The sequence below is a fragment of the Tachyglossus aculeatus genome, chromosome 18 (genome assembly GCF_015852505.1).
Source record: "Tachyglossus aculeatus isolate mTacAcu1 chromosome 18, mTacAcu1.pri, whole genome shotgun sequence".
Lineage (NCBI taxonomy): Eukaryota > Metazoa > Chordata > Mammalia > Monotremata > Tachyglossidae > Tachyglossus > Tachyglossus aculeatus.
Genome location: NC_052083.1, coordinates 33,092,675 through 33,120,483, shown reverse-complemented (window position 1 = coordinate 33,120,483; position 27,809 = coordinate 33,092,675). Strand labels below are relative to the sequence as shown.

Here is a 27,809-nt window from a genome sequence, read left to right as displayed (position 1 = left end):
GGCGGCGGGGACAGCGTCTTGCCGGCCGGGCGAGGGAAGATGCGGTCGGACGCCTCTAGTGAGTGCCCGCCCGCCTCAGTGCCCCGGCTTTGCTGCCCCCCCACCCCCCCCCCCAAGGGTCCCCAGCACAGAAATGGGAGCCGGGGAAGCGGCGGGCCTCTCCCTCTGTCCTCCTCTCTCCCTCTTCTCCCCTTCCTTCCTCTCCCCCCACACTGTCTTCTTCTCTCCCCCTCAGACCCCCTTCTGTCCCCCACAGGCCCCCTTCTCTCCCCCTCAGACCCCCTTCTCTCCCCCACAGACCTCCTTCTCTCCCCCACAGACCCCCTTCTCTGCCCCTCACGCCCCGTTCTCTCCCCCACAGGCCCCCTTCTCTCCCCCACAGACCCCCTTCTCTCCCCCACAGACCCCCTTCTCTCCCCCACAGGCCCTCTTCTCTCCCCCACAGACCTTCTTCTCTCCCCCACAGACCTTCTTCTCTCCCCCACAGGCCCCCTTCTCTCCCCCACAGACCCCCTTCTCTCCCCCACAGGCCCTCTTCTCTCCCCCACAGACCTCCTTCTCTCCCCCACAGGCCCCCTTCTCTCCCCCTCAGGCCCCCTTCTCTCCCCCACAGACCTCCTTCTCTCCCCCTCAGGCCCCCTTCTCTCCCCCTCACGCCCCGTTCTCTCCCCCACAGACCCCCTTCTCTCCCCCTCAGACCCCCTTCTCTCCCCCTCAGGCCCCCTTCTCTCCCCCACAGACCCCTTTCTCTCCCCCACAGACCCCTTCTCTCCCCCAAAGACCTCCTTCTCTCCCCCAAAGACCTCCTTCTCTCCCCCTCAGACCTCCTTCTCCGCCCCACCATCCTTCTCCCCTCCCTCCGTCCTCCTCTTCACTTTTGCCCTTCCCCCCTGCTGCTCTTTCTCCACTGCTGCTCTTCCCCCTTCCCCTCTCCTCCACTTCCCCCCCGGCTATTCCCCCCGCACAGCCCCCTCTTTCATTCATTCAGCTGAATTTATTGAGCACTGTACTAAGCGCTTCGCCCTGTACCCCTCTCTCCCCCTCACCTTCTCTTCCTCCCCCGGCCTCTTTTCTCCCCAACCCTCTCCCCCCGCCCCTGTCCCCGTCGTCCTGTTCCCCTCCATTTCTGTCCCCAGTGTAGTCCCGGGTGGGAGGGTGTGGGGCGGGGGAAGTGGGACGAGGCCACTCGCCAAGCTGTTTGCCACGGGGGTCCCATGTGCCCCCTGTCCCCCTCCACCATCCTGGCACCGTGGGGCTCCCCTGGGCCCTGCACCTCTGCGGGCCGGGGATCTGTCCTTGGAAGGAACCACAAGGGTGCCGACGGGTGACATGGCATGGAGGGAAGGCTGTGGGGGTTTGTGTGTGTGTGTGTGTGTATGATGTGTTGAGGGGGAGACACGACCCTAGTGGACATCCCCTGTGTCATAAGCCGTATCCTTGGCCTTATCTTTGACTCCTTTCTTTCAACCCACGTTTTCCATCCATCACTAAATCCTGTCAGTGCTCATCCTATGTCTGTTTATTGTGGTAGTGTACTCTCCCAAGTGCTTAGTACAGCGCTGTCCACGCAGTCAGCGCTCAATAAATACGGCTGACTGACATCTCGGGTCTCCGGGCCGAGGGGGAGAGACTGGGCTGGCAGGGTCACTTCAGCATCACCTTTGGACCGCAGTGCCATGGCCGGCACCGAGTGAGTGTGTGTGTGCACGCACACATGACACCAATCAAAGGCTAAGATTACTACTTGAGGAAATAGGAAGATGGGAAATTATAAAATAGGTAGGACGGTTAGAAAGGAGCCAAGGGGAGAAATCAGAAAAGAATTTTGACCCTGAAACGTTACAGTTTGCTTTCAGGAGTGCAGGCCGGGGGCCCAAAAAAGGAGAAGCGGACCCTTTGCTTTCTTTCTCAAAACCGTGTGGGTTGCAATCGAGGGGGTTCCAATGTCCTCATTATGGTCCGGAACCTGGGGTTTCCCCTTGCCTTTCCGACAAAGTCTAGGGCGCAGGAGTCCTTGACTGATAGTTTAAGCCCAATCATCCGTTGGCAGGAAACATTAGACGGTGGAGTAAAACAGAAGTGGTCAGCAGAACACCCTAGGTCCATCTAGTCTTGGTAAATTGTGTAATATCACTGCCGACTGCTTTTCTTCCCTTAACGTTCTCTCCCCTTAACGTTCTCTCCCCCACCTTTCTTCCTTCCCCAGGCCAGGCTACTTCACCTCTACCTTCTCTCTTGAATTTGTGCCCTTTTCTAGGATTTTATTGGTAAACCAAAAGTACCAGGTCTCATCATCATTATCTTGTGGTATTTAACTGAGCACTTACTATGTGCAAAACACTCTACTAAACACTTGGGAGAATGCAGTACAACAGAGTTGGCAGATATGTTCCCTGTGCATAATGAACTTACAGTCTAGAGGGGTAATTAATATCAATTAATAGGGATATTAATATCAATACATAATTTATAAAATATAATTTAAAAATATGCACATACTCCCTTCCTCCCATCCACCACAAAAGAGCCCAGAAGAGAAACAGCGTGGCCAAGTGGAACGAACACAAGGTTGGAACTTAGAAGTTGTGAGTTCTAATCCTAAATCTTCCACTTGCCCGCTGTGGGACCTTGGGCAAATCATTTAATTTCTCCGGGCCTCTGTTTCCTCATCTGTAAAATGGGAATTAAGTATTGATTTATCTTCCTTCCCAGCCCCCCTTAGACCATGAGCCCTGTGTGGGTCAGGGACTGTGTCTAATCTGATCATACCTGCCTCAGGGTTTAGCGCAGTCCTTGGTACATAGTAAGCACTTAACAAAAATTACAGTTATTAGTCAGTCAATCCTATTCATTGAGTGCTTACAGTGTTCGGAGCATTTTTAGAGTACATTATAACAATAAACAGACACCTTATTATCTGAGGTACGTTATCCTTTAAACTCCACCACTTTCTACCTCAGGGAGACAGAGCATTCCCCCTTGAGGATTGGTAGACCCTACTAGCGTAAGGAGAGAGATGGAAGCCTTCAGGATCACAAGCAGGCAAAGAGTTCATCATCAATCGTATTTATTGAGCGCTTACTGTGTGCAGAGCACTGTACTAAGCGCTTGGGAAGTACAAATTGGCAACATATAGAGACAGTCCCTACCCAACAGTGGGCTCACAGTCTAATTCATTACCAAAGGATTTGACGTGGTGGACACGTCAACCAATCAGTGGTATTTATTGAGCACTTCTGTGTGCAGAACGCTTAGGGGAGTACAGTACAACAGAGTTGGTAAACATGTTCCCTGGCAGCTGACTTCTTGCCCAGAAAAAATTGAGATAACCCACCTAAATTTGAGGGTCTGTTTTGCTTTCATTAGCAAAGATCAGTGGTAAAGGCCCAATTATAATAGATTAGACTTCATTCATTCAACCGTACTTATTAGAGCTTACTGTGTGCAGAGCACTGTACTAAGTGCTTGGGAAAGTACAATACACAATAAAGAGAGGCAGTCCCTGCCGACAACGAGCTCACAGTCTAGGGGAAGGAAGACAGGCATCAATATAAGTAAACTGACATCGATATAAATAAATAAATTACAGATATAAATGTAAGTGCTGGGGGGACGGGGAGGGAGAGCAAAAGAAGCGAGTGAGGGTGACGAGGAAGTGAACGGGACCTGGAAGTTGTTAAAAAATCACAATCAAAAAACTTGATGCACAAGATTCTTGGTGATGACTATTATCTCTTAATCTGAGGGTTCCATTTGGCACATGCCCGGAATGACATAGAATAGATGTTAGTTTAGAAGAAATACCCTCAATAGAACAGCTCTCTTCAGCTTTTCCTACTCCGGCCCCACCTATGATTCACTCAAACTACAGCTAATCCTTTTGCAGTAAAGTCCTGGGCTCCTCCAAATTTCACATGCATTTGGGCAGTTGTGAGACTTCCTGACTCCCTTGGAGAGAGTTGGATAAATTATTATTATCTTTATCTGACTTAATTCTCTAACAGGATATAATTTGTTTAAAATTGTTACACCTCATTTGGCACTCTAAACCGTGGATAGCTAACTACCTTCCTCCTCAGTCTCATAGCTGGCCGAGATATGCTCTCGAGTCCAAGTTAACCCGGGCCTTTCGCCAACCGCAGGTTTACTGAGTACAGCAGGGATTTCTTGAGTTCCTGCCCTAAGCACTTAGTACCGTGCTCTGTACCCAATAATCGCTCAATAAATAGAACTGATTGATTAACAGAGGAGTTAGGGTTTCGTTTGCTCCACAGCGTGAAGGAAATGGATCCTCCCCTAAAGTTAGTTCAGTCATCATCAGCGGTCAGACTCTGCTGCAACAGCTTCCTTATCATCATCATCATCATCAATTGTATTTATTGAGCGCTTACTATGTGCAGAGCACTGTACTAAGCGCTTGGGAAGTACAAATTGGCAACATATAGAGACAGTCCCTACCCAACAGTGGGCTCACAGTCTAAAAGGGGGAGACAGAGAACAAAACCAAACATACTAACAAAATAAAATAAATAGAATAGATATGTACAAGTAAAATAAATAAATAGAGGAATAAATATGTACAAACATATATACATATATACAGAAATGACAGACCCCAGCTGCTGCACCTCCCTCCCCTGACCCATCACAGTCCACCCTACATCCAACAGCACTCTCTTCCTCCAGCCTGGCTTGGGTCCCACCCCAGTTCATTCCATCATTTGTTCATTCAATCATATTTATTGAGCACTTACTGTGTGCAGAGCACTGTACTAAGCGCTTGGAAAGTACAATGCGGCAACAGAGAGAGAGACAATCCCTCCGCAGCAACGGGCTCACAGTCTAAAAGGGGGAGACAGACAACAAAACAAGTAGACGGCTGTCAATACCATCAAAATCGATAAAAGGAATTTTAGATATGTACACATTAATAAATATACACAAGTGCTGTGGGGAGGGGAAGGGGGTAGGGCAGATGGGGGAGTGGGGGCGATGGGGAGGGGAGGAAGAGCAGAGGAAAAGGGAGGGAGGGCTCAGTCTGGGAAGGCCTCCTGGAGGAGATGAGCTCTCAATAGGGCTTTGAAGGGAGGAAGAGAGCTAGTTTGGCGGATGTGTGGAGGGAAGGCATTCCAGGCCAGAGGTAGAATGGTATTTCAGGGGCAGGCGAGGGTGAGGCACAGTGAGGAGTCCTCCCTAGAGACTTAAGGTGGCTCCAAGATCTGCTTCCATTTCATATCTCTAGGTTTCAAAAGCCCTTCTGCAATTAGCTACCCCTCTCCTAATCATCCTACTTACCCTAATTGTCCCAGTGACCCTCCACTCTTGTCTCCCTCTCTAGCCAAGCCAACGTGCCTGCCATTCTCTGCACTTGGCTCTCCTTTTTTTTTCTTTTTTCTTTTTTTAATGGTATTTGTTAAGTATTTACTATGTGCCAGGCACTGTACTAATCTCTGGGGGAGATACAAGTTAATCAGATTGGACACAGTCCAGGCCCCACATGGGGCTAGCAGTTTTAATCCCCATTGTACAGATGGGGTCTCTGAGGCACAGAGAAGTTAAGTCGCTTGCCCAAGATCACACAGCAGACAAGTGGCCAAGTCAGGATTAGAATCCGGGTCCTTCTGACTTCTAGGCCCTTGCTTTCCCTTCTTTGGGCCATCGCTCATTCTGCTCTCCCTACGTGGAACACTTTTCCATCTCCTCTCCACCAGACCATGTCACTTGCCTCCTATAAAATGCCTTCCAAAAACCTGCCTCCTCCACGAAGCCTTCCCAGATGACCCCCTCTCATCTCCAGTCAACCTATCTGACTAAACTAAACTAAAAGACATCTCTGAAAATGAAAGTATAAGCCTCTTCAGCTTATATGGATTTTTTTTCTTTATGCTCTACTGCTTCCGCTCCTTATGTCCTTTTCCTTTTGTAGTTGCATTTATTTTCTACGTCATCTCCCTGGTTCAGTTGCAAGCTCTTTTAGTGTGTGGAAGCCACCTTTTCCCTTGTAGAAACCAAAAAGCTCTAACAGGCCTTTGCAGTCTGCAGGCTGACAATCTGGTCAGCCCTCCCCCATCCCAGGAACCCACTGCATAACAGTCATATTTCGGGCTCAGAGTGCCTTTAACTTTTATTGCCCCCAGAAGTGACCTATCTAAATTGCCCTAAGGTTTCGGGAATTAGATAGCAAATGAGACCAAGGTACAAGGCCCAGAGTTTGGTTTGTTTTCCGGCAAAGCGCTTAAGGGAAATCCACCTTTTGTCTTCATTGTGACAGGTGGAAATCCTACCTAAAAAAAACGTTCCAGGTTGCTAGGAAAGTCAGTAGACACTTTGACTAGGCCCAGGGTCATTCAGGCCTAGTTTGGCTTTCGCTGTCTTTGACCCACAGTACGGCATAGTGGCTAGAGCACGGGCCTCAGAGTCAGAAGGACCTGGGTTCTAATCCCGGCTACACCACATATCTGCTGTGTGACCTTGGGTAAGTCACTTCCCGTCTCTGCACCTCAACTACCTCATCTGGAAAATGGGGATGAAAACTGGGAGCCCCACGTGGGGCAGGGACTGTGTCCACCCTTTTTAACTTGTATCTACCCCAGTGCTTAGAACAGTGCTTGGCATTCATTCATCATCATCATCAATCGTATTTATTGAGCACTTACTATGTGCAGAGCACTGTACTAAGCGCTTGGGAAGTACAAATTGGCAACATATAGAGACAGTCAACAGTGGGCTCACAGTCTAAAAGTCATTCATTCATTCAATTGTATTTATTGAGCTCTTACCAGCACTAGTGCTTAACAAGTACCTTAACTGTTATTAGCTCAGTACTCTTCATCAGCAATTCCTCTCAAAAGCTCCCTTCCTCTCCCCATCCAGGAGCCACCACGCAGGTCCCGGTCTAATTGCAGCCAGATTGGGGAGTGCCACCGTATAGGTCGTCTTCGCCACACTCGCTCTGACGTCCTCATCATCATCATCAATCGTATTTATTGAGCGCTTACTGTGTGCAGAGCACTGTCCTCATGACATCCTTGGAGCCAACCGATTGTCAATGAGAGTGGGAGGGCAGGGGCAGGGAGAGGCCCATACTATGCGTGGATCCCTCATTCACCAAGGAGGCAGAGTTGCCTAATGAAAAGATCAGAGGCTGGGAGTCAGGAGACCTGGGTTCTAATGCCAGCTCCACCACTCGTTGGCTATGTCTGATCAGAGGGAAGTCCCTTAACTGTAAGTTCCTTGTGGGCAGGGATCACGCCTGCTGACTCTATTGCACTGTAATCTCCCAACCACTTAGTACAGTATTTTCCGCTTAGTAAGCACTTGATAGATGCCATTGATTTGATGCTGCGGTCTCAGTTTTCTCGTCTGTATAATGGAGATAAAATACCTGTTCTCTCTATTATGGTATTTAAGAGCTTATTATATGTTGGGCGCTGTACTAAGCACTGAGGTAGATACAAAATAATAATAATAATAGCATTTATTAAGCGCTTACTATGTGCAAAGCACTGTTCTAAACTCTGGGGAGTTTACAAGGTGATCAGATTGTCCCATGGGGGGCTCACAGTCTTAATCCCCATTTTACAGATGAGGGAACTGAGGCCCAGAGAAGTGAAGTGACTTGCCCAAAGTCACCCAGCTGACAATTGGCAGAGCCGGGATTTGAACCCATGAACTCTGACTCCAAAGCCCGGGCTCTTTCCAGTGAGCCATGCTGCTTCTCCAATCAGGTTACAGGTGAGGTAACTGAGGCAGAGAGAAGTCAAGTGACTTGCCCAAGGTCATACAGCAAACAAGTGGCAGAGCCGGGGTGAGAATCCAGGGCCTGTGCTCTCTCCACTGGACACCACTGCTTCTACTCCAAATACCACAATAATTGCTATTATTATTCCCACCCTGGCTTTCAGTTCCTCCTTTCCATTTTACAGATAAAGGAATAAGTTACTGAGGAGGTTGTGAGCCTTCTCATCACCATCCTGCCACCTCATTGTGTGGCAATATTTCAAGCTTTTTTTTGTGCGGAAGACAAAATGGCCACAGTGTCACACCCCCGCCAGAGTCAGCAAAATTTTTAAACAGCTGCAGGTGTCCTTTACGTTATCGATCTATCAGGTAATGGCCCTATTTTTTGTCTCTAGGTGTTGTGAAGGGTCTATTCATTATATTTGCTTCCATATGTGCATGGTACTTTGGATACCTGTTTGCAGAGATCATACCAGAAGACCATCTGTCTAGTGCTGTTTCCAGCATTCAGAGCATTGGTGAGAAACCAGTCATCAAGGGTAGGTGATTTTGTTTCTTTATTTCTCTGTGGGCAGCGAAATGGGTTTTCAGTGTGCAAGCATGTTTCTAAACAAATTGATTCACTTTCCAGAGTGGTGGTGATGATAATGACAGCACTTGTTAAGCAATTACTTTGTGCCAAGCACTGTTCTAAGCTCTGGAGAAAAGGTACAAGATAATCAGGTTTGGGCACAGTCCCTGTCCCACATGTAGACTCACAGTCAGGGGGAGTAGGATTTAATCCCCATTTCATAGATGAGGCTGTTGAGGCACAGAGAAGTGAAGTGACTTGCCCAAGGTCACACAGCGGACAAGTGACCAAGGTAGGATTAGAACTCTGGTCCCCTGACTCCATGCTTCTTCTCTTAAGATTAACCCGGTGAAGGTTATCTGAGATTGTCAATTTGAAGCACATCTACGGTCTAAGTAGGAGGGAGAGCAGGTATTAAATCTCCATTTTACGTCTCTCTCTACACTGTAAACTCCTTCTGAGCAGGAAACATTGTCTACCAACTCTTGAACTCTCCCAAGCGCTCAGTACAGTGTTTCTGCACACGGTAATCAATCAACCAATCAATCGTATTTATTGAGCACTTACTGTGTGCAGAGCACTGTACTAAGCGCTTGGGAAGTACAAGTTGGCAACATATAGAGACAGTCCCTACCCAATAGTGGGCTCACAGTCTAGAAGGGGGAGACAGAGAACAAAACCAAATATATTAACAAAATAAAATAAATAGAATAGATATGTACAAGTAAAATAAATAAATAAATAACTAGAGTAATAAATATGTACAAACATATATACATATATACAGGTGCTGTGGGGAAGGGAAGGAGGTAAGACGGGGGAGATGGAGAGGGGGGCGAGGGTGGAGAGGAAGGAGGGGGCTCAGTCTGGGAAGGCCTCCTGGAGGAGGTGAGCTCTCAGTAGGGCCTTGAAGGGAGGAAGAGAGCTAGCTTGGCGGATGTTGGGAGTAAGCGCTCAGTAAATACGATTGATGGATCACCAGTTCTGGTTCTGCCCGCTGGGGCTCTGCCATCAGCGGTGAAGGATTCTGATCGAACCACTTTGGACGACCTGGCCCGGTGGGAATCCTGAAAAATGACTACTAACGTGAGCAGCCCAAATGCACCCGTCACCAAGGCAACCGCCCACTGGGTCATGGCCATAGTGGCCAGCATCAACATCGCACGGCCGGCAGTTCCACTGGAAATGGGCCACCCTGCGAACAAGTAACAGAGTCAATCAATCAATCAATCGTATTTATTGAGCGCTTACTGTGTGCAGAGCACTGTACTAAGCGCTTGGGAAGTACAAGTTGGCAACGTACAGAGTCCGCATTAGAACCCTGGTCCTCGGACTCCCGGGCCCAAGTCTTTTCCAGTAGGCCATCTTCCCCCCTGCCTTATCGGTGACCGATGATTGTTTGATATAGGAGCTGTAAAATTCTAGAACATTTGCTTGCTGTAGTCTAGTCTCTGAGGATATTGAGGAAATTGCCTCCGTGGCAGGAGGAAATGCAAGCTTGCCGAGGAGGAGAGAGGGAAGGGCTAGCAACCCAGATCTGGGGGTCACTCACATAGCAGCAGCCTCTGGAGAGATTGTTCCCCCCCACCCCCCACCCACTCTCCCTAGCAACCCCTATATTTGCCAACGGAATATTTGCTTTCTTTCCCCAACAAGGTGGAATAGGGAAATGTCAATGACCCGATTGCTTTTGTTGGCTGGAGGGAGTCCTGAGGCAGGAGAAGGAAAACAGTAGACGTGTTGCTTGTGCTGTTCAGCTCATGGGAGAGAGGAGCCAAACCCAGTGAGTGACTTTGGTTGTGGCATGGCTCCTAGTAGGAAATAAAGGAATTTAAAACCTTGATTTATTTTTTATGGTATTTGTTAATTGCTTACTGTGTGCCAGGGACTATACCAAGTGCTGGGGTAGATACAAGTCAATCAGGTTGGACACAGTCCATGTCCCGTACGGGGATCAGTCTTCATCCCTATTTTGCAGGTGAGGTACCTGAGGCACAGAGAAGTTGAGTGAGTTGCCTGAGGTCACACAGCAGACACCGGCGGAGCTGGGATTAGAACCCAATTCCTTCTGACTCCAGGCCCCTGCCATATCCATTATGCTGCTTCTATTGAGATGATTACACATCCAACAGGCCTGAGATTGTTTTGGGTCCTTTTCACTCAGAAGAGAAAATGCCCAAGCCTTCCTTCCTATGGTTTATGTATTCAGGATCCGATCTGAAGGAAAGCTCCTCTTTACCACTGGACAAATGGCTAACAAATACAAATAATCAATCAATCGTACTTATTGAGCGCTTACTGTGTGCAGAGCACTGTACTAAGTGCTTGGGAAGTACAAGTTGGCAACATATCGAGACAGTCCCTACCCAACAGTGGGCTCACAGTCTAGAAGGGGGAGACAGAGAACAAAACCAAACATATTAACATAATAAAATAAATAGAATAGATATGTACAAGTAAATAGAGTAATAAATATGTAATAACTCATTATAACCAACAAATTCTCAATCCTGAACCTTCATATTTACTTCACCTTCCTTTGCTCTTGGCCTGAGTCGTGACTGGTTTTCCATTTCAGTCCCAGCCTCCCTCCAGTGCCTATCTCACATTCACTCCAGGCTGAACTATGTTATTATCTTGGGGAAACCCAGGTGTTTGCATGGGAGGCAGAGCAGAAATGGGGCCTCTGACCACTCTCAGTGTTTAACAGCTTGTTCCTGTTTCTCTTAGCACTGTTCTCAGGAAAGCAGGCGATGGGAAAATGATATCCAGGTGGAACAACCATTCAGTTTTCAAGTTCAATCTATTCTTCTGCTTCTTCAACCCCTTTCTAATTAGATAAAAGCACTAGCCCCTAACCTGGGTCTTTCTCACCCCCACCCCGCTCCTCCCCCTGCTAGAGGTAGCTTGGCATTCATTCTAAATTGGTTTTAGTTGTTCACAAACTTGTGCGAACGGGCAAGTTGCTTTGCATCAGAGTCTCTTATGCTTAGGATATCTGAGTGGTCAAAATTTGACTAGAAAATGTCAAAACCTGCATTCCCTGCCTTCCAGTCAGGAAATTATAGGCCTCCAGACTGAGCTCGCTGTGGGCAGAGAATGTCAGCTAACTCTGAACTGTATTCTCCCAAGCACTTAATACAGTGCTCTCCGCATAGTAAGTGCTCAATAAATACCATTGATTAAAGAGGGCCACTGTTCTTCGAAGCAGCCAAACCCATTTTCCCTAGAATGTCCAGCAAGCCCAGACCATCGTTCCCTTAACAGAGGAAATGAAATCTTAGTCTCCTGCTTGGGGCATGCCCATGGGCACCAAAGTGGGTAAGCACAGAGATTCACGTTCACAAAGAGACAAAGGCATCTCATCCTCACCGTACCTCGCTCTCGCCTGTCCCACCATCGACCCCCGGCCCACGTCATCCCCCGGGCCTGGAATGCCCTCCCTCTGCCCATCCGCCAAGCTAGCTCTCTTCCTCCCTTCAAGGCCCTGCTGAGAGCTCACCTCCTCCAGGAGGCCTTCCCAGACTGAGCCCCTTCCTTCCTCTCCCCCTCGTCCCCCTCTCCATCCCCCCCATCTTACCTCCTTCCCTTCCCCACAGCACCTGTATATATGTATATATGTTTGTACATATTTATTACTCTATTTATTTTACTTGTACATGTCTATTCTATTTATTTTATTTTGTTAGTATGTTTGGTTTTGTTCTCTGTCTCCCCCTTTTAGACTGTGAGCCCACTGTTGGGTAGGGACTGTCTCTATATGTTGCCAATTTGTACTTCCCAAGCGCTTAGTACAGTGCTCTGCACATAGTAAGCGCTCAATAAATACGATTGATGATGATGATGATGATCTCATGAGTCAGAGATAGGGGAAGAAGAAAATAATGAGACAGGCAGACACCCTGAGGCAGAGACCAACCAAAACGTAGAAATGGAGGCTGAGGGAGGTCCTGTTCTCTTTCTTGGAGGTAAGGAGGCAAAGGGAAGACATGATTACTCATTATAATCGCTGCTACAGTGTGCCCTCGTGGATCACATCTCCTAAATCTGTCTCAGGACAACCTCAGCCTCCTTCCTTACAAATTGAAACACTTTCAGAATCACTACAGAAGACAAAGGTCTTACAGAATACAAGTGCTTTGTAAAGCAAAGAGGAACATTCTGCAGAATTCGGTTGAGAAGCATTATGGCCCAGTGCAAGGACCACGAGCCTGGGCATCTGAGGACCTGGCTCTAATCCCTGCACTGCTACTTGCCTGCTGTGTGACCTTAAGCAATTTACTTAACTTCTCTGTGCCTCAGTCACCCCATCTGTAAAATGGGGATTAAGACTGTGTGCCCCATGTGGGATAGGGACTGTGTCCTATTGTCAGCTGTGTGACTTTGGGCAAGTCCCTTCACTTCTCTGTGCCTCAGTTACCTCATCTGTAAAATGGGGATTAAGACTGTGAGCCCCACGTGGGACAACCTGATCACCTTGTAACCTCCCCAGCGCTTAGAACAGTGCTTCTTAGAACACACATTAAGTGCTTAATAAATGCCATCATTATTATTATTATTATTATTATTATTAATTTGTGTCTACCCCAGGACTCAATATAGTGCCTGGCACATAGTAAGTGCTTAACGAACACCATTAGAATAAATGTATGTACGTGTGGTGTGTGTGTGTGTGTGTGTGTGTCTGTGTGTGTGTGTGTGTGTGTGTGTGTGATGTGACCACTAATGAGACCTTATCAAATGGCTTCCCTGTGATGTTCTTTGAATCTGCTCCCTTTGAAAACCTTTTAATTTTGATGCTTTCATCTTTGTGAACCAAGATCTTTCAAAAGAGATGGTAGGGGTCCCAGGCCCCCTAGGAGGAAAAGTCAGATCCAACTGGGCGAAGTTTAAAATGCTTCAGCAGATGCAGGCAGCAGAACAGAAAAAAGAATCTGTGGTGAGCAAAAAGAAGACAGAATTGTGGGTTGGTGGTTCCATTAGTGGAAGGAGCCAACTGTGGGCAGAGGGAGAGGGAAAGAGACAGACAGGCTCACAATGGAGCAGCAGATGCGGTAACCTAGGATTGATGTGATGGAAGCCTGTTCTAGTGGGAATAAAATGAGCCTGGGAGTCAGGGAACCTGGGTTCTCATCCCAGCTCCACCACTTACTGTTGTGTGACCTTGGGCAAGCCGCTTAACTTCTCAGTTTCCTCATCTTCAAAATGGGAATTCAATCCTTACCCCCCTTCCTACTTAGACTGTGAGCCCCGTGCGGGATCCGATTGTCTCGTATCTACTCCAGCTCTAAGTGTGGTGCTTGGCATTTGGTAAACGTTTAACGCGTTCCGCATTTATTGTTATGGTTATTAGGATCATTATTATAATAATAATAATGATGGCATTTATTAAGCACTTACTATGTGCAAAGCACTGTTCTAAGCGCTGGGGAGGTTACAAGGTGATCAGGTTGTCCCGCGGGGGGCTAACAGTCTTAATCCCCATTTTGCAGATGAGGTAACTGAGGCACAGAGAAGTTAAGTGACTTGCCCAAAGTCATGCAGCCGACAAGTGGCGGACCCGGGATTTGAATCCGTGACCTCTGACTCCAAAGCCCGGGCTCTTTCCACTGAGCCACGCTGCTTCTCTTATTATTACATTGTTCTTCCTCCCCCACTAGATTGTAAGCTCCTTGAGGGCAGGAAATGTGTGTCATGCTTCCATGGTATTCTCACAAGCACTTCTTAGACAGTGAGCTTGTTGTGGGCAGGGAATATGTCCATTTGTTGCTGTATTTTACTCTCCCAAGTGCTTAGTACAATGCTTTGCATGTAGTAAGTGCTCAATAAGTACAACTGAATGAATGAATGAACTCAGTACAGTGCTAATAATAATAATAATGGCATTTATTAAGCACTTACTATGTGCAAAGCACTGTTCTAAGCTCTGGGGAGGTTACAAGGTGATCAGGTTGTCCCACGGGGGGCTCACAGTCTTAATCTCCATTTTGCAGATGAGGTAACTGAGGCACAGAGAAGTGAAGTGACTTGCCCAGAGTCACACAGCTGACAGTTGGCAGAGCTGGGATCACCCAGGGGCTCAAAATATACCTTTGACTCATAACCTGCCCCCCTCAAATAGGCTCTTGTTGGTTGAGAACCCATCCCGGGGACTCTGAATCAATCAATCCATTGGTGGTATTTATTGAATACTCACTGTGTGCAGAACGTTGTACTTAGCAGTTGGGAGAGAATAATACAAAGAAGAGCTCAAGGCATTTGACCTGAGGTTATAAACAGAATCACTCTTTCACCCAACACTAAAAACTTCATTAGGTGTACATCTGTTCCAGCTGGTTCCTAGGTCTTTCCAGCACTGATCCAAAGGCAGAGTCTCACCTCACGTTTTGGTTTTTCAGCACCGCCCCCAAAGAGGCAGAAATGCGATCACTGGACTGCCTGCCCTCCCGATACCTACGCCTACCGGCTGCTTAGTGGTGGGGGAAAGGATAATTTTGCCAAAATCTGTTTTGAAGACGAGCTGTAAGTACCATAAAATACCTGCTAAGTTGTTGTGGTAATAGTAATAGCCATCATAGTCGTCATCGTAGAGTTGTCTTGCGGTTCTAAGCTGAAAAAGTGAATTTTTAGACTTTTTTAGACTCTTTTAGACTGTGAGCCCACTGTTGGGTAGGGACTGTCTCTATATGTTGCCAATTTGTACTTCCCAAGTGCTTACTACAGTGCTCTTGCACACAGTAAGCGCTCAATAAATACGATTGATGATGTTGATGATGATGATAATTTTGTGACAAGGTGGATTATTTTTTGTGCCAACTTGGAATGGGACTGCAGTGGAAAGGGTTCCCTCTCACGCTTCAAAGAAGCACGGAACGAAGTTTGGCTGCTGCGGTCGTTGGGTTCACTGCAGTCAGAAATAGCATCTGCGGATGTTCTGCTACAAAAAGCCACCTGGGTTCCTGCATCACTTCAAACACCCAGGTTTATCCGTATACAGATTTAACGCTCCAGAGAGGTTAATGAAACTCTGACTGTGGGCTGAGAGGAGACAACACAGACTTCTTAACCTTGACGTTGAACCGAATGGTGGCTGCACTTATCCGTGTCCTTGCTGCAGGCCTGGTTCTCACCTGCCAGGGGTGTTTATATTGTAGCCCTGTCTGGAGGCAGGGACGTGGCTTAGTTGCCTTACTCCCTTCCCGTGGGTAAAAACTATCAAGTAAATTTTCTTGAGTGACCCAGTGAGGACAAATTACCAAGTAAGGCTCATTGTGAACAAACTCCATGGTTCCCATCAGCGCTGCTTGAGAATGGGAGCTTTGGGAAAGCCCATAGCTCATAGTTAGCCAGAACAGCTTGGTTTCTTCTGGTCCTGGAGGCAAGCCTGAATGTTTGGTGGGACAAAAATTCAGTTCGGCACACTTCCCCTGGTGTCATGGGTTGCTGTTGCTTCAGAGCCTCTTCCCCTTTCTCCAGTCTTACAGGAGCACACCACTCAAACAAAAACACTTTGAATTGTCCTGGGCCATCTCCAATGTTTAGCAGGTTCCTCAGTTTGATCATTAATCACAGAGGGGATCAAGGAGAGGGACTGGATACAGGATTTATAGTTTTGGGCCTGTTCCTGCAGGTGAGTAGAGAGTACACTGGTCACTTCGGAGAGTTACAGAGGCACACTCCCTCTTGCCCAAGTGAGGGCTCTTTGGAGCAATGGAGCGATAGTTTAGTAGTATAATTATGCATTCACTAAGGGTTTACTGTGTGCTATACACTGAGGTTCACGCAGAATGCTCAGTTCAGACCAGTCTCTGTCCAACCTGGGGTTCACAATCAAAGAAGGAGGGAGAACAAGTATCTTATCCCCATTTTAAAGGTAAGGGAATGGAACCTAGAGATGTCACACTGTGGGTTAGGGGCAGATCTGTCTGTGAGCATAGAGGTCTGAAGGAATTCATGGACTTTCAGAAGGTGAGAAACTCTCCCCGATTCACTAATAAAGTCAGCCCATCCAACACCAGATCGGGGTTTGATGGATTGCTTGTTTTTTTGTATTGCAGGCTCATAGGCGAAAAGAAGGGTAATGTGGCCAGAGGTATAAACATAGCCATTGTGAACTGTAAGTTCAGCATTATCTACCATCAAACTTCAGTCTGATTTGTAAGGATAAAATCTCAGTCATTCATCAGGATTCTGTGACTGCCACTCTGGTCCTCCCTAGGTTTCAATGCATTTAAAAGTAATACTTCCCACGATGTAAAACCCGCATCATTTTATCGTCTTGAGCTGCTGCTGCTGCTTCTAAAGCTAAACTGCTGTCTTGAAAGTAAATGATGTGCGAACTTTAATTGAACTCAGTCCTCAAGTACAATAGATGGGCGAGAAGCATGAAAATGCTCTTTCCATATATAAAGACAAGAGCAGAAATGTTTGAATTGGTGAGGGGATTTGGGGGTGACTTCAGCAGCAGGGAAACATTTAATGCATCAGAAGGATCCTTTATGAAATAGTAACCTCTGCAACCCTGTCCAATCACTACCGAAAGTATGTTTATCAATGGTATTTACTGAGTACTTTCTGAGTGCAGAGCACTGAACTAAGTGCTTGGGAGAGAACAATACAACAATACGATACAGTTTTGTGCAAAGACTTAGAACTTCTACTACTAATAATAATTCATTCATTCATTCAATCGTATTTGTTGAGCACTTACTGTGTGCAGAGCACTGTACTACGTGCTTGGGAGAGAACAATACAACAATATGATACAGTTTTGTGCAAAGACTTAGAACTTCTACTACTAATAATAATTCATTCATTCATTCAATTGTATTTTTTGAGCACTTACTGTGTGCAGAGCACTGTACTAAGCGCTTGGGAAGTCCAAGTTGGCAACATCTAGAAATGGTCCCTACCCAACAGGGGGCTCACAGTCTAGAAGGGGGAGACAGACAACAAAACAAAACATATTAACAAAGTAAAATAAATAGAATAAATATGTACAAGTAAAATAAATATGTACCAACATGTATACATATATACAGGTGCGGTGGGGAGAGGAAGGAGGTAAGGCGGGGGGATGGGGAGGGGGAGGAATAATGATGATAATGGTATTTGTTAAATGCTTATTGTGCACCAAGCAGTGTATTAAGTACTGGAGTAGATGCAAGGTAATCAGGTCAGACACTGTCCCCACAGAGACAGTCTAAAGGGGCGAGAGAACAGATATTTAATCCCTACTTTGCAGATGAGGGAACTGGAACACAGAGAAGTCATGTGACTTTCCCAAGGTCACACAGCAGACAAGTGGCAGAGCCGGGATTAGAACCCAGGTCCCCCAACTCCCAGGCCCATGCTACTAGACCGTGCTGCTTCTTAATTGCACTATTTTGAAGATAGATTCAGTGCTAGGAGAGAGTAGAAATGGGGTGTACTGTGTGCATTATTCCAAATGAAGAAACAGAGAGGTGAAATGATTCATCCACAATCACAGATTTAACCTCTCCCCAGCCCTCCTAAAAGGAGGACGTTAATTTCAGACCCTCCTGAAGAGAGCAATTCAATCAGCATTCTGCCTCAACCCATAACACTTCAAGCACTGAATTGGTGTCATCATGAAACTCTAGAGTCTTACAATCATCTCAAATATTCCTGGGAGTTCACCTTAGCTTTAACTACCTTTCTGCACTTTTTTTTTTTTTTTCAGACGACACGGGGAAAGTTTCGCAAACACAATATTTTGACATGTATGAAGGAGGTAAGAACATGGAAGCTGTTGACTCCCCAATGAAAGCTGTTGTTGGAAACTTACCCAAAGTCCATTCAGTTTGCGCCTAATATAATAATAATGGATAGCACGGTACTAAGCGCTGGGGTGAATACAAGCAAATTGGGTTGGACACAGTCCCTGTCCCACATGGGGCTCACAATTTCAATCCCCATTTTACAGATGAGATAATTGAGTCCCAGAGAAGTGAAGTGATTTGCCCAAAGTCACACAGCAGACAAGTGGCAGAGCCAGAATTAGAATCCATGTCCTCTGACTCCCAAGCTCATGCTCTGTCCAATTCGCCATGCTGCTTCTCCGATTTAAAACTGACTTAAAGGTATTTTATGAGTGTTTACTGTGTGCAGAGCAATGTACTGAGCTCTTGGGAGAGATCAATTGAGTTCGTAGGTGTGATGATAATAATAATAATGGCATTTATTAAGCGCTTACTATGTGCAAAGCACTGTTATAAGCGCTGGGGAGGTTACAAGGTGATTAGGTTGTCCCACAGGGGGCTCACAGTCTTAATCCCCATTTTACAGATGAGGTAACTGAGGCATAGAGAAGTTAAGTGGCTTGCCCAAAGTCACACAGCTGACAATTGGCAGAGCCGGGATTTGAACGCAAGACCTCTGCCTCCAAAGCCCGGGCTCTTTCTACTGAGCCGCGCTGCTTCTCAGCATAATATATCTATTACTATGACTATGTACCCCCCTAGGAATGACCTGTACCCCTTCCTCTGGGGAAACCGAACCCCAAAATCACTGGTGCCGGAGCAGTCGAACCCGACACACCCAATGGGCTCTTCCCCAATTTTAAGGAAGCAAAAAACCGCCCTTGGGGACATTACAGTCAACTGAGGGAGACCGACATTAAAATAAATGACGAACAGGGGAGAGTTAATGGATTGAGAGGTACTCCTTCATTTATCACTTAAAATTATCTTTCCCACAGTTTAAAATGAAAGAAAAAAGGAAGTAGGTGGATTTGGTCTCTTTTCAAGTGGCCATTAACCCGGGCAGAGATCTAGGACCTCTCTCTGATAGTGGTGGTAGTAGTAGTAGCAGTAGTGATATTTATTTTAGACTGTGAGCCCACTTTTAGACTGTGAGCCCACTGTTGGGTAGGGACTGTCTCTATATGTTGCCAATTTGTACTTCCCAAGCGCTTAGTACAGTGCTCTGCACATAGTAAGTGCTCAATAAATACGATTGATGATGATTTATTGAGTGCCTACTAAGTACTAAGAGCTGTACTCAGTTCTTGGGAAAGTAGAACAAGCATAAAACCCATTCCCCACCCACCAGAATCTTCCCCTTCTCCAGATGCTGAAAGGCTGTCTAATTCCTGGTATAAATCTGGCTTGTTTCTTCATAGACAAGGAATACGTCCATCATTTGAGGCTCACTTCTTAATCTCTGAATAACTGGCATTTTGACACCCATGCCGTAGAACAGAATACGCCATGTCCGCTGTTCTCCCTCTGAGTTCTGACCGTAGGGTGTTGTTAAAGGAGTGAGGGAGTCTTTATCCAGCAACGTGAGCCTGTTTGAATACAGAACATCGCAGTGTCAGAAGAAATGTTTGTGTGTGTTGTGTGTACACGTGCATTTGAGAAATAACAATAGTAATAATTGTAGTATTTGTTAAGCTCTTCCTATTAAGTGCTGGTGTGAATACAAGTAAATCAGGTTGGACACAGTCCCTGCCCCATGTGGGGCTAGCGATCTCAATCCCCGTTTTACAGATGAGGGAACTGAGGCCCAGAGAAGTGAAGGGACTTGGCCAAAGCCACACAACAGACAAGTTGCAAGAACCATGACTCCCAGGGCTGTTCTGTTCACTACGCCTTGCTGCTTATACACACCATATGCACCGTAGCTCTACATTTTCTTAATGAGTTGTTTGGGGTTTGAGGAGAACTGCAGCAAAAGGAAACTTTGCTAGGAAAAATGTTCTGTACCGCAGGAAGATTGGGAAGGTGGCAAGTTGGCAGGATGGTTTCAGCTTTGCTAAAAATGAGAGGGAAAATATTAATAATTCTGGTATTTGTTAAGCACTTACTGTGTGCCAGTCACTGTACTAGCCCTGGGCACTGTACTAAGCACTGGACCTCCCAGCTCATCTTCCCCCTACTTGAAGAACTGGCAAGACGATTGTTATTTTTGTAACAGAGTGAAAGGAGTCCTTTCAAGTGAGGTGTTGGGCTCTGTTACCATTATGGCATGTTTGATGAAATAATAGTAATAGTAATTGTGGTATTTGTTAAGGGCTTACTGTGTGCCAAGCACTATACCAAGTGCCAAGGTAGATGCAAGATCATCAGGTGCCATATGGGGCTCACGGTCTAGACTGTGAGCCCACTGTTGGGTAGGGACTGTCTCTATAGGTTGCCGACTTGTACTTCCCAAGCACTTAGTACAGTGCTCTGCACACAGTAAGTGCTCAATAAATATGATTGATTGATTGATTGATTGATTGAGAGCAGGTTTGAAGCCCTAATTTGCAGAGGATAGAACTGAGGCATGGCGAAATTTAAGTTACTTTCCTAAGGTAACATAGCTGGTAAGCGGCAGAGCCGGGGCACTACTGAGAGCTCACCTCCTCCAGGAGGCCTTCCCACACTCAGCCCCCTCCTTCCTCTCCCCCTCCTCCCCCTCTCCATCCCCCCCATCTTACCTTCTTCCCTTCCCCACAGCACCTGTATATATGTTTGTACGTATTTATTACTCTATTTATTTTACTTGTACATATCTATTCCATTTATTTTATTTTGTTAATATGTTTGGTTTTGTTCTCTGTCTCCCCCTTCTAGACTGTGAGCCCACTGTTGGGTAGGGTCTGTCTCTATATGTTGCCAACTTGTACTTCCCAAGTGCTTAGTACAGTGCTCTGCACACAGTAAGCACTCAATAAATATGATTGATTGATTGATTGATTGATTAGAGCCCAAATCCTCTGACTCTCGAAGTCCCGGGCTCTTTCCACTAGGCCATGCTGCTGGAAAACTTGTCCTGAGAGGAGGAAGCCAGAAGTAAGCTTGCTGTCTGGCAAGAGGATAACAAGTCCGTTTTGATCCGTGACAATTGGAAGGACACCCTCTCTATGGTCATTGAGGGCTTTGAGAGTTTTAGACTGTGAGCCCACTGTTGGGTAGGGACTGTGTCTATATGTTGCCAACTTGTACTTCCCAAGCGCTTAGTACAGTGCTCTGCACACAGTAAGCACTCAATAAATACGATTGATTGAGATCAGAAGGCCCAGCCTCTCCTGGGACCCTCAATGGAGCGGGACCAAGGGTCTATTCATCCTGATCCTGTCTCCCTTCCCACCCCCCACCCCAATTTCTGGAAGAACCCAGGATCAAACCAGTCTCCCAGGGGCTCTCCGGGACCAGAATGACCAGGATGAGGGTGGCCAACCAAAGCCCCAAGAATTCCAGGCATCACTTGGCTAACTCCCCACCACTTCCATTTAAATAAAAAAGGATCATGATTAAAATATCAAAAATAGCAACCAGGGAAGCAGCATGGCTCAGTGGAAAGAGCCCGGGCTTTGGAGTCAGAGGTCATGGGTTCAAATCCCGGCTCCGCCACTTGTCGGCTGTGTGACTTTGGGCAAGTCACTTAACTTCTCTGGGCCTCAGTTACCTCATCTGTAAAATGGGGATTAAGACTGTGAGCCCCGCGTGGGACAACCTGATCACCTTGTAAACTCCCCAGCGCTTAGAACAGTGCTTTGCACATAGTAAGCGCTTAATAAATGTCATTATTATTATTATTATTACGTGTTTTCCTTATGGGAAGCACTAGTGTTTTTACCTCTGCCCATTCCTGGTGCCATTCATTCATTCATTCAATCATATTTATTGAGCGCTTACTGTGTGCAGAGCACTGTACTAAGCACTTGGGAAGTACAAGTTGGCATCCTTAGGTTCTTTTGTTTTGCAACGGATAAGAAACGCTTTTGCGGGCCCTGCAGCAGGAGCAGCAGGCACAACAGAGAAGCAGTTTGTCTTAGTGGTTAGAGAATGGCCCTGGGAGTTAGAAGGCCCTGGGTTCTAATCCAGGCTCCTCCACTTGTCTGCTGTGTGACCTTGGGCAAGTCTCCTCACTTCCCATTGCCTCAGAGCAATGTAGTGGGGGAGGCGGACATTAAAATAAATTACAGCTAGGGGAAGTGACCCTGCGCTGTGGGGGTAGGGACTCTAGTAGGTAAGTGACACATTAGGGAGGGAAGTAAGGCAACAAGAGATTAGTCAAGGAAGGCACCCTGGAGGAGGTGTAATTTCAGTAGGGCTTTGAAGATGGGGAGAGTGGTGATTTGTTGGATCGAATAATAATTAGTAGTAGTAGTAGTAGTATTATCTACCAGCCCTCTCCCAATATTGTACTCTCTCAAACTCTTAGTACAGTGCCCTGCACACAGTAAGCACTCAATAAACCCACTGACTGACTCTAGCCCAGCATGCCATAATCAATCAATAATCAAGTGTCTTGGGCTTCACAAAGTAGCTGGGAAAGATAGGACCTACTCGTGCTCCCTTCCCTTGATTAGATTTACCTTGACTGCTGGGATATCTTACCCCTTTACAAGCCTGCCAGTTCGAGGCCTCCATTTCTTCTTTTTTTTTTGTTTTTTTTTTTTTTGCTTTAAGGTATTTGCTAAACGCTTACTAGTTGCCAGGGACTGTATGAGGCGTTGGGGTAGTTAAGGGATAATCAGATCGGACGTAGTCCCCGTCTCACATGGGGCTCACTGTCTAAATTGATGGTGATGATATGGTATTTAAGCGCTTACTATGTGCCAAGCACTGTTCTAAGTGCTGGGGTAGATACAGGGTAATCAGTCTGTTCCACGTGGGGCTCACAGTTTTAATCCCCATTTTACAGATGAGGTAACTGAGGCCCAGAGAAGTGAAGTGAAATCGGAGGCAGGAGTATTCAATCCCCATTTTAGAGATGAGGAAACTGAGGCTCAGAGGCGTTAAGTGACTTCTCTGAGGCCATGCAGCAGCCAAGGAGCAGGGCTGGAATTAGAACACTTGTCCTCTGATTCCCAGACCGGGCTTTATTTCCCTGCTCCGCCACTTGTCAGCTGTGTGACTTTGGGCAAGTCATTTGACTTCCCTTCCCCACAGCACCTGTATATATGTATATATGTTTGTATATATTTATTACTCTATTTATTTTACTTGTACATATCTATTCTATTTTATTTTGTTAGTATGTTTGGTTTTGTTCTCTGTCTCCCCCTTTTAGACTGTGAGCCCACTGTTGGGTAGGGACTGTCTCTATATGTTGCCAACTTGTACTTCCCAAGCGCTTAGCACAGTGCTCTGCACACAGTAAGTGCTCAATAAATACGATTGATTGATTGATTGATTGATTGATTGACTTCTCTGGGCCCCAGTTCCCTCATCTGTAAACTGGGGATGAAGACTGTGAGCCCCCCGTGGGACAACCTGATCACCTTGTAACCTCCCCAGCGCTTAGAACAGTGCTTTGCACATAGTAAGCGCTTAATAAATGCCATTATTAATTAATTATTTATTAATTATTTCAGTGGGCTGCTGCTTTTCGGTGTTCGGGGCAAATTAGAGAGGTGCATTATCCCCGTGTGCCAGTACTGGGGGCGTCTAGTACGAGAAGAGGGGCCGTCCTCCCTAAGCATTGCATTACTCTCGAACGCCACTGGGGGGCGTCTAGTACTGGGAAAAGGTCTGTCCTCCCTAAGCATCGCCTTACTATCAATCAATCAATCAATCAATCGTATTTATTGAGCGCTTACTGTGTGCAGAGCACTGTACTAAGCGCTTGGGAAGTACAAGTCGGCAACACATAGAGACGGTCCCTACCCAACAGCGGGCTCACAGACTAGAAGGGGGAGACGGAGAACAAAACCAAACATACTGACAAAATAAAATAAATAGAATAGATACGGATAAGTAAGATAAATAAATAAATAGAGTAATAAATATGTACAAACATATATACATATATACAGGTGCTGTGGGGAAGGGAAGGAGGTAAGATGGGGGGGATTGGAGGGCGGGACGAGGGGGAGAGGAAGGAAGGGGCTCAGTCTGGGAAGGCCTCCTGGAGGAGGTGGGCTCCCACCAGGCCCTTACTACTAGGGAGTGACACACTCTGTGTGTGTGTGTGTGTGTGTGTGTGTGTGAGAGAGAGAGATAGAGAGAGAGAGAGAAAAAAGCTAAGACACCCCCCCCCGCCTTCACCATTCTGTGTGTTACCAACAGATAACTCTGGCCCCATGACTGCTTTCATTAAAAACGCCCCCGAAAGATCTCTCCTTCTGATGGTTACCCATGACGATGGAAGCCACAGGTAAGCGCGTTGATGTCACCTTTTCTCAAATGGTATCTGTCAAGGGCCTACTATGTGCCAGCCACTGTTCTAAGCACTGTGGTTGATACAAGCTAATCAGGGCGGACACAGGCCGTGCCCCGCATGGGACTCACAGCCTTCATCCTCATTTGACAGATGACTAATCAATCAATCAATCAATCGTATTTATTGAGCGCTTACTGTGTGCAGAGCACTGTACTAAGCGCTTGGGACGTACAAGTTGGCAACATAATCAGGTCGGACACAGGCCGTGCCCCGCATGGGACTCACAGCCTTCGTCCTCATTTTACAGATGAGGTCACTGGGGCACAGAAAAGTGAAGCAACTTGCCCAAGGTCACACAGCAGACAAGTAGTGGCGCTGGGATTAGAACCCAGGTCCTTCTGACTTCCAAGCCCATGCTCTATCCACCAGATGCTGCTGTTTCAACACCTCATTTCACTCCAACACCTGATTTGCCAGAGGTTTCCTTTCAGGGAGAGGAGGTAATATCCCCATTTTACAGATGAGGAAATAGGTGCGCAGAGAAGTTAAATGACCTGACCAGGGTCACATGGCAGGACAGTGGCAGAGCTCAGACAAGAATCCAGGTCTTTTCAGTATAAGGTTCCCATGGGGTTGAAAAGGATTTACTCTTTTTCTTCTTTCTAACGGGGACACAAATGGGCCTGCTTTGAGCACAAAGCAGTATTTATGTTCCATGAACTTATATAGCGACTTATCTAAATTTATTTTCCACTTTCAGGACGGTTCTTTCTTCTTCCCCTTCCCTTTCTGGATTTTTTAAAATGGTATTTGTTAAGCACTTACTTGCCAGGCATTGCACTAAGCACTGGGGGAGATGCAAGATAATTGGGCTGGACACAGTCCCTGTTCCACATTGGGCTCACAGTCTTTATCCCCATTTTACAGGTGTGGGAACTGAGGCACAGAAAAGTTAGGTGACTTGCCCAAGGTCACACAGCAGGCAAGTGGCCGAGTAGGGAATAAAACCCAGGTCCAAGCTCTATCCACTAAGCCGTGCTGCTTTAGTTCTAAATTTAAATGATTTTGCTGACCATGGTCCAGCAGGATTTTTTGTTGTATGTTGATGACTCTTCAGAAGACTAAGGGACAGATGTTACTGGCCTTTGTGGACAGAAAAACAACAGGGTCAACAAGCCAGTCCATTAAAGAGTTAATGTTGGGGGGCACAGTTGGTCACAAATAGCCAAAGGAACTTATTTAAATCATAGCAACTGTCCAAAACTTCTTGGGCAACAGAACAACCCCATCCAATGGTTTGCCCCAAAATGAAAAATTTGGAAACATTTTGACATGTTCTTTTTGTGAAGAGGACTAATAGTAATGGTGATATTTGTGGTATTTTTAAGCACTTTCTATGTGCCAAGCTGGAGTAATCAATCAATCAATCGTATTTATTGAGCGCTTACTGTGTGCAGAGCACTGTACTAAGCGCTTGGGAAGTACAAGTTGGCAACATATAGAGACAATCTACTCTGGCCAGACACAGTCCCTACCCCACTTGAGGCTCACGGTCAAAGTGAGCAGAACAGGTATTGACTCCCCATTTTACAGAAAAGGAAACTGGGGCTCAGAGAAGTAAAGTGATTTGCCCAAGGTCACACAGCAGGCAAATAGTAGAGCTAAATGAGTATGGGGAGTGAGCTCACAGCTTTAAAAGTTTGGTCGATTGAGAAACTCACAATCCAGAGAGGGTATAGATTCCCATCAGAGATGGTTATACTTGGCTTGGATTACTGTGACTTCCAAAGTTGTTGAATTCTCACTCTTCCTCTAATTTGGGGCAGATTAAAGAATGATGCCAAAAGTGCCATAGAAGCCCTTGGCAGTAAAGAAATCACGAACATGCGGTTCAGGTCAAGTTGGGTCTTTCTAGCTGCAAAAGGTTTTCAGCTCCCCGACTATTTGCAAAGAGAAAAGGTAAGTTGGCTCTAAGTGGTTCTGTCCTAGTGCCATGACACCTCTCTTCATTGTCAGTCTTGCAAAACCCTGGGTCAGGCTGTGTAGCTGGTTGGGAAAGGAAGTCCCGTTCCTCAAATGAGAGTGTGGGCTCCCTGAGGACGTGGGTTTTAATCAGACAACATTCATAGACACCCTATTTCATAGAGATAGAGATAAAATTGTATGCAGAAACAAAAACTTCAGAATCACTTACTGGCTAATGTGCAAGTAAGCCTGTGGGAGTGGGGCCGGGGAGTGCAGACCATCTGAATCCACAATTTATCGATGGTATTTATTGAGCGCTTACTGTATGCTGAGCTCTATACTAAGTGCCTAGGAGAGTACAGTACAACAGAGTTGATAGACACATTCCCTGTCCACAAGCTTACAGTCTAGAGGGGGAGATGGACATTCCTTAATATGAAAAAATAATTTATCACCCAAGCACAAAAATCAGCATCGTCATCATTATCAATGGCATTTGTTAAACACCTATCAAGAGTGAAGCACTCAACTGTTTGGGAGAGTATACCAGAAGTAGGATTATTGCCCTTCAGGATTTTCAATCTAATCAGAAGAGCCTCAGAATTAAAGAAAAAAAAATCAAGAACATTCCAACTTGACCGACTTCAGACACACACTGACTGCAAGCTCAGGATCCAAGAGTGGCCATAACAGATTGTGACACAAGAAAGCGTTTCTTTCCCACCAGAAAATTAAGCAAGCTCTTTATTGTTGTCTGTGTGTATTTTCTCAACAGATCAACCATTCTGACAATGCAAAGAACAGGTACTCCGGTTGGCCGGCGGAAATCCAGATAGAAGGATGTATCCCCCGAAAACCAAGTTAGAATATGTGGCTTTTTTTAAGAAATCTACCTTCTATTTTCATATGGGCATTTTTAGATCTACTATACTCACGCACAAGGAGGTTGGGAGCCCCATGGAGAGCTTCTAACCGATCAATGTGCTTCCCCGAGGATGAGTAAAAGGGTCTCGTTGTGGGCAGGGAATGTGTCTGTTTATTGTTCTCTTGTATTGTCCCAAGCACTTAGTACAGTGCTCTGCACAAAGTAAGAGCTCAATAAATACGATTGAATGAATGAAATCAGGGAGGGAGGGTCGGGAGGAGTAATGCGTGTGGAGAGTCATTATCTCTCTATCTTGGCATGGGGCACTGGGGTGCAGTTGGCAGAGATGGGTCTTTCACTGGTCCTCCTGCCTTTGGCTTCATCACTCCCCCAATTATTTCCACCCCAGTTGGTGCTCCCTCCACCCACAAGCGTCATAGCTCCACCACCGGTTGTGATCCAAAGAGAAGAATTTAACGAAACTTGTACCTCAGACCTCTTGTAATTTTTCTAAAAAGAAAGTCCTCTTTATTAAATAAATATATTCTT

General features: G+C 46.3%; 1 protein-coding gene across 1 annotated transcript; it reads left to right on the top strand.

The window, feature by feature from the left end:
* FAM3B (FAM3 metabolism regulating signaling molecule B) lies at positions 1-27,809 on the top strand. Its single transcript, XM_038760445.1, has 8 exons — positions 1-58; positions 8,136-8,279; positions 14,710-14,833; positions 16,369-16,427; positions 18,015-18,065; positions 24,337-24,424; positions 26,257-26,389; positions 27,171-27,809. Exons 1-8 carry the CDS (start codon positions 40-42, stop codon positions 27,258-27,260), a joined length of 708 nt encoding a protein of 235 aa, XP_038616373.1. The 5' UTR covers positions 1-39; the 3' UTR covers positions 27,261-27,809.

Bases quoted from the DNA above. Each gene is read 5' to 3' on its own strand.
- FAM3B (XM_038760445.1), top strand. The intron at 18,066-24,336 runs GTAAGAACATGG...TGTTACCAACAG, and splicing joins TTTTGACATGTATGAAGGAG to ATAACTCTGGCCCCATGACT. The intron at 24,425-26,256 runs GTAAGCGCGTTG...AATTTGGGGCAG, and splicing joins CATGACGATGGAAGCCACAG to ATTAAAGAATGATGCCAAAA.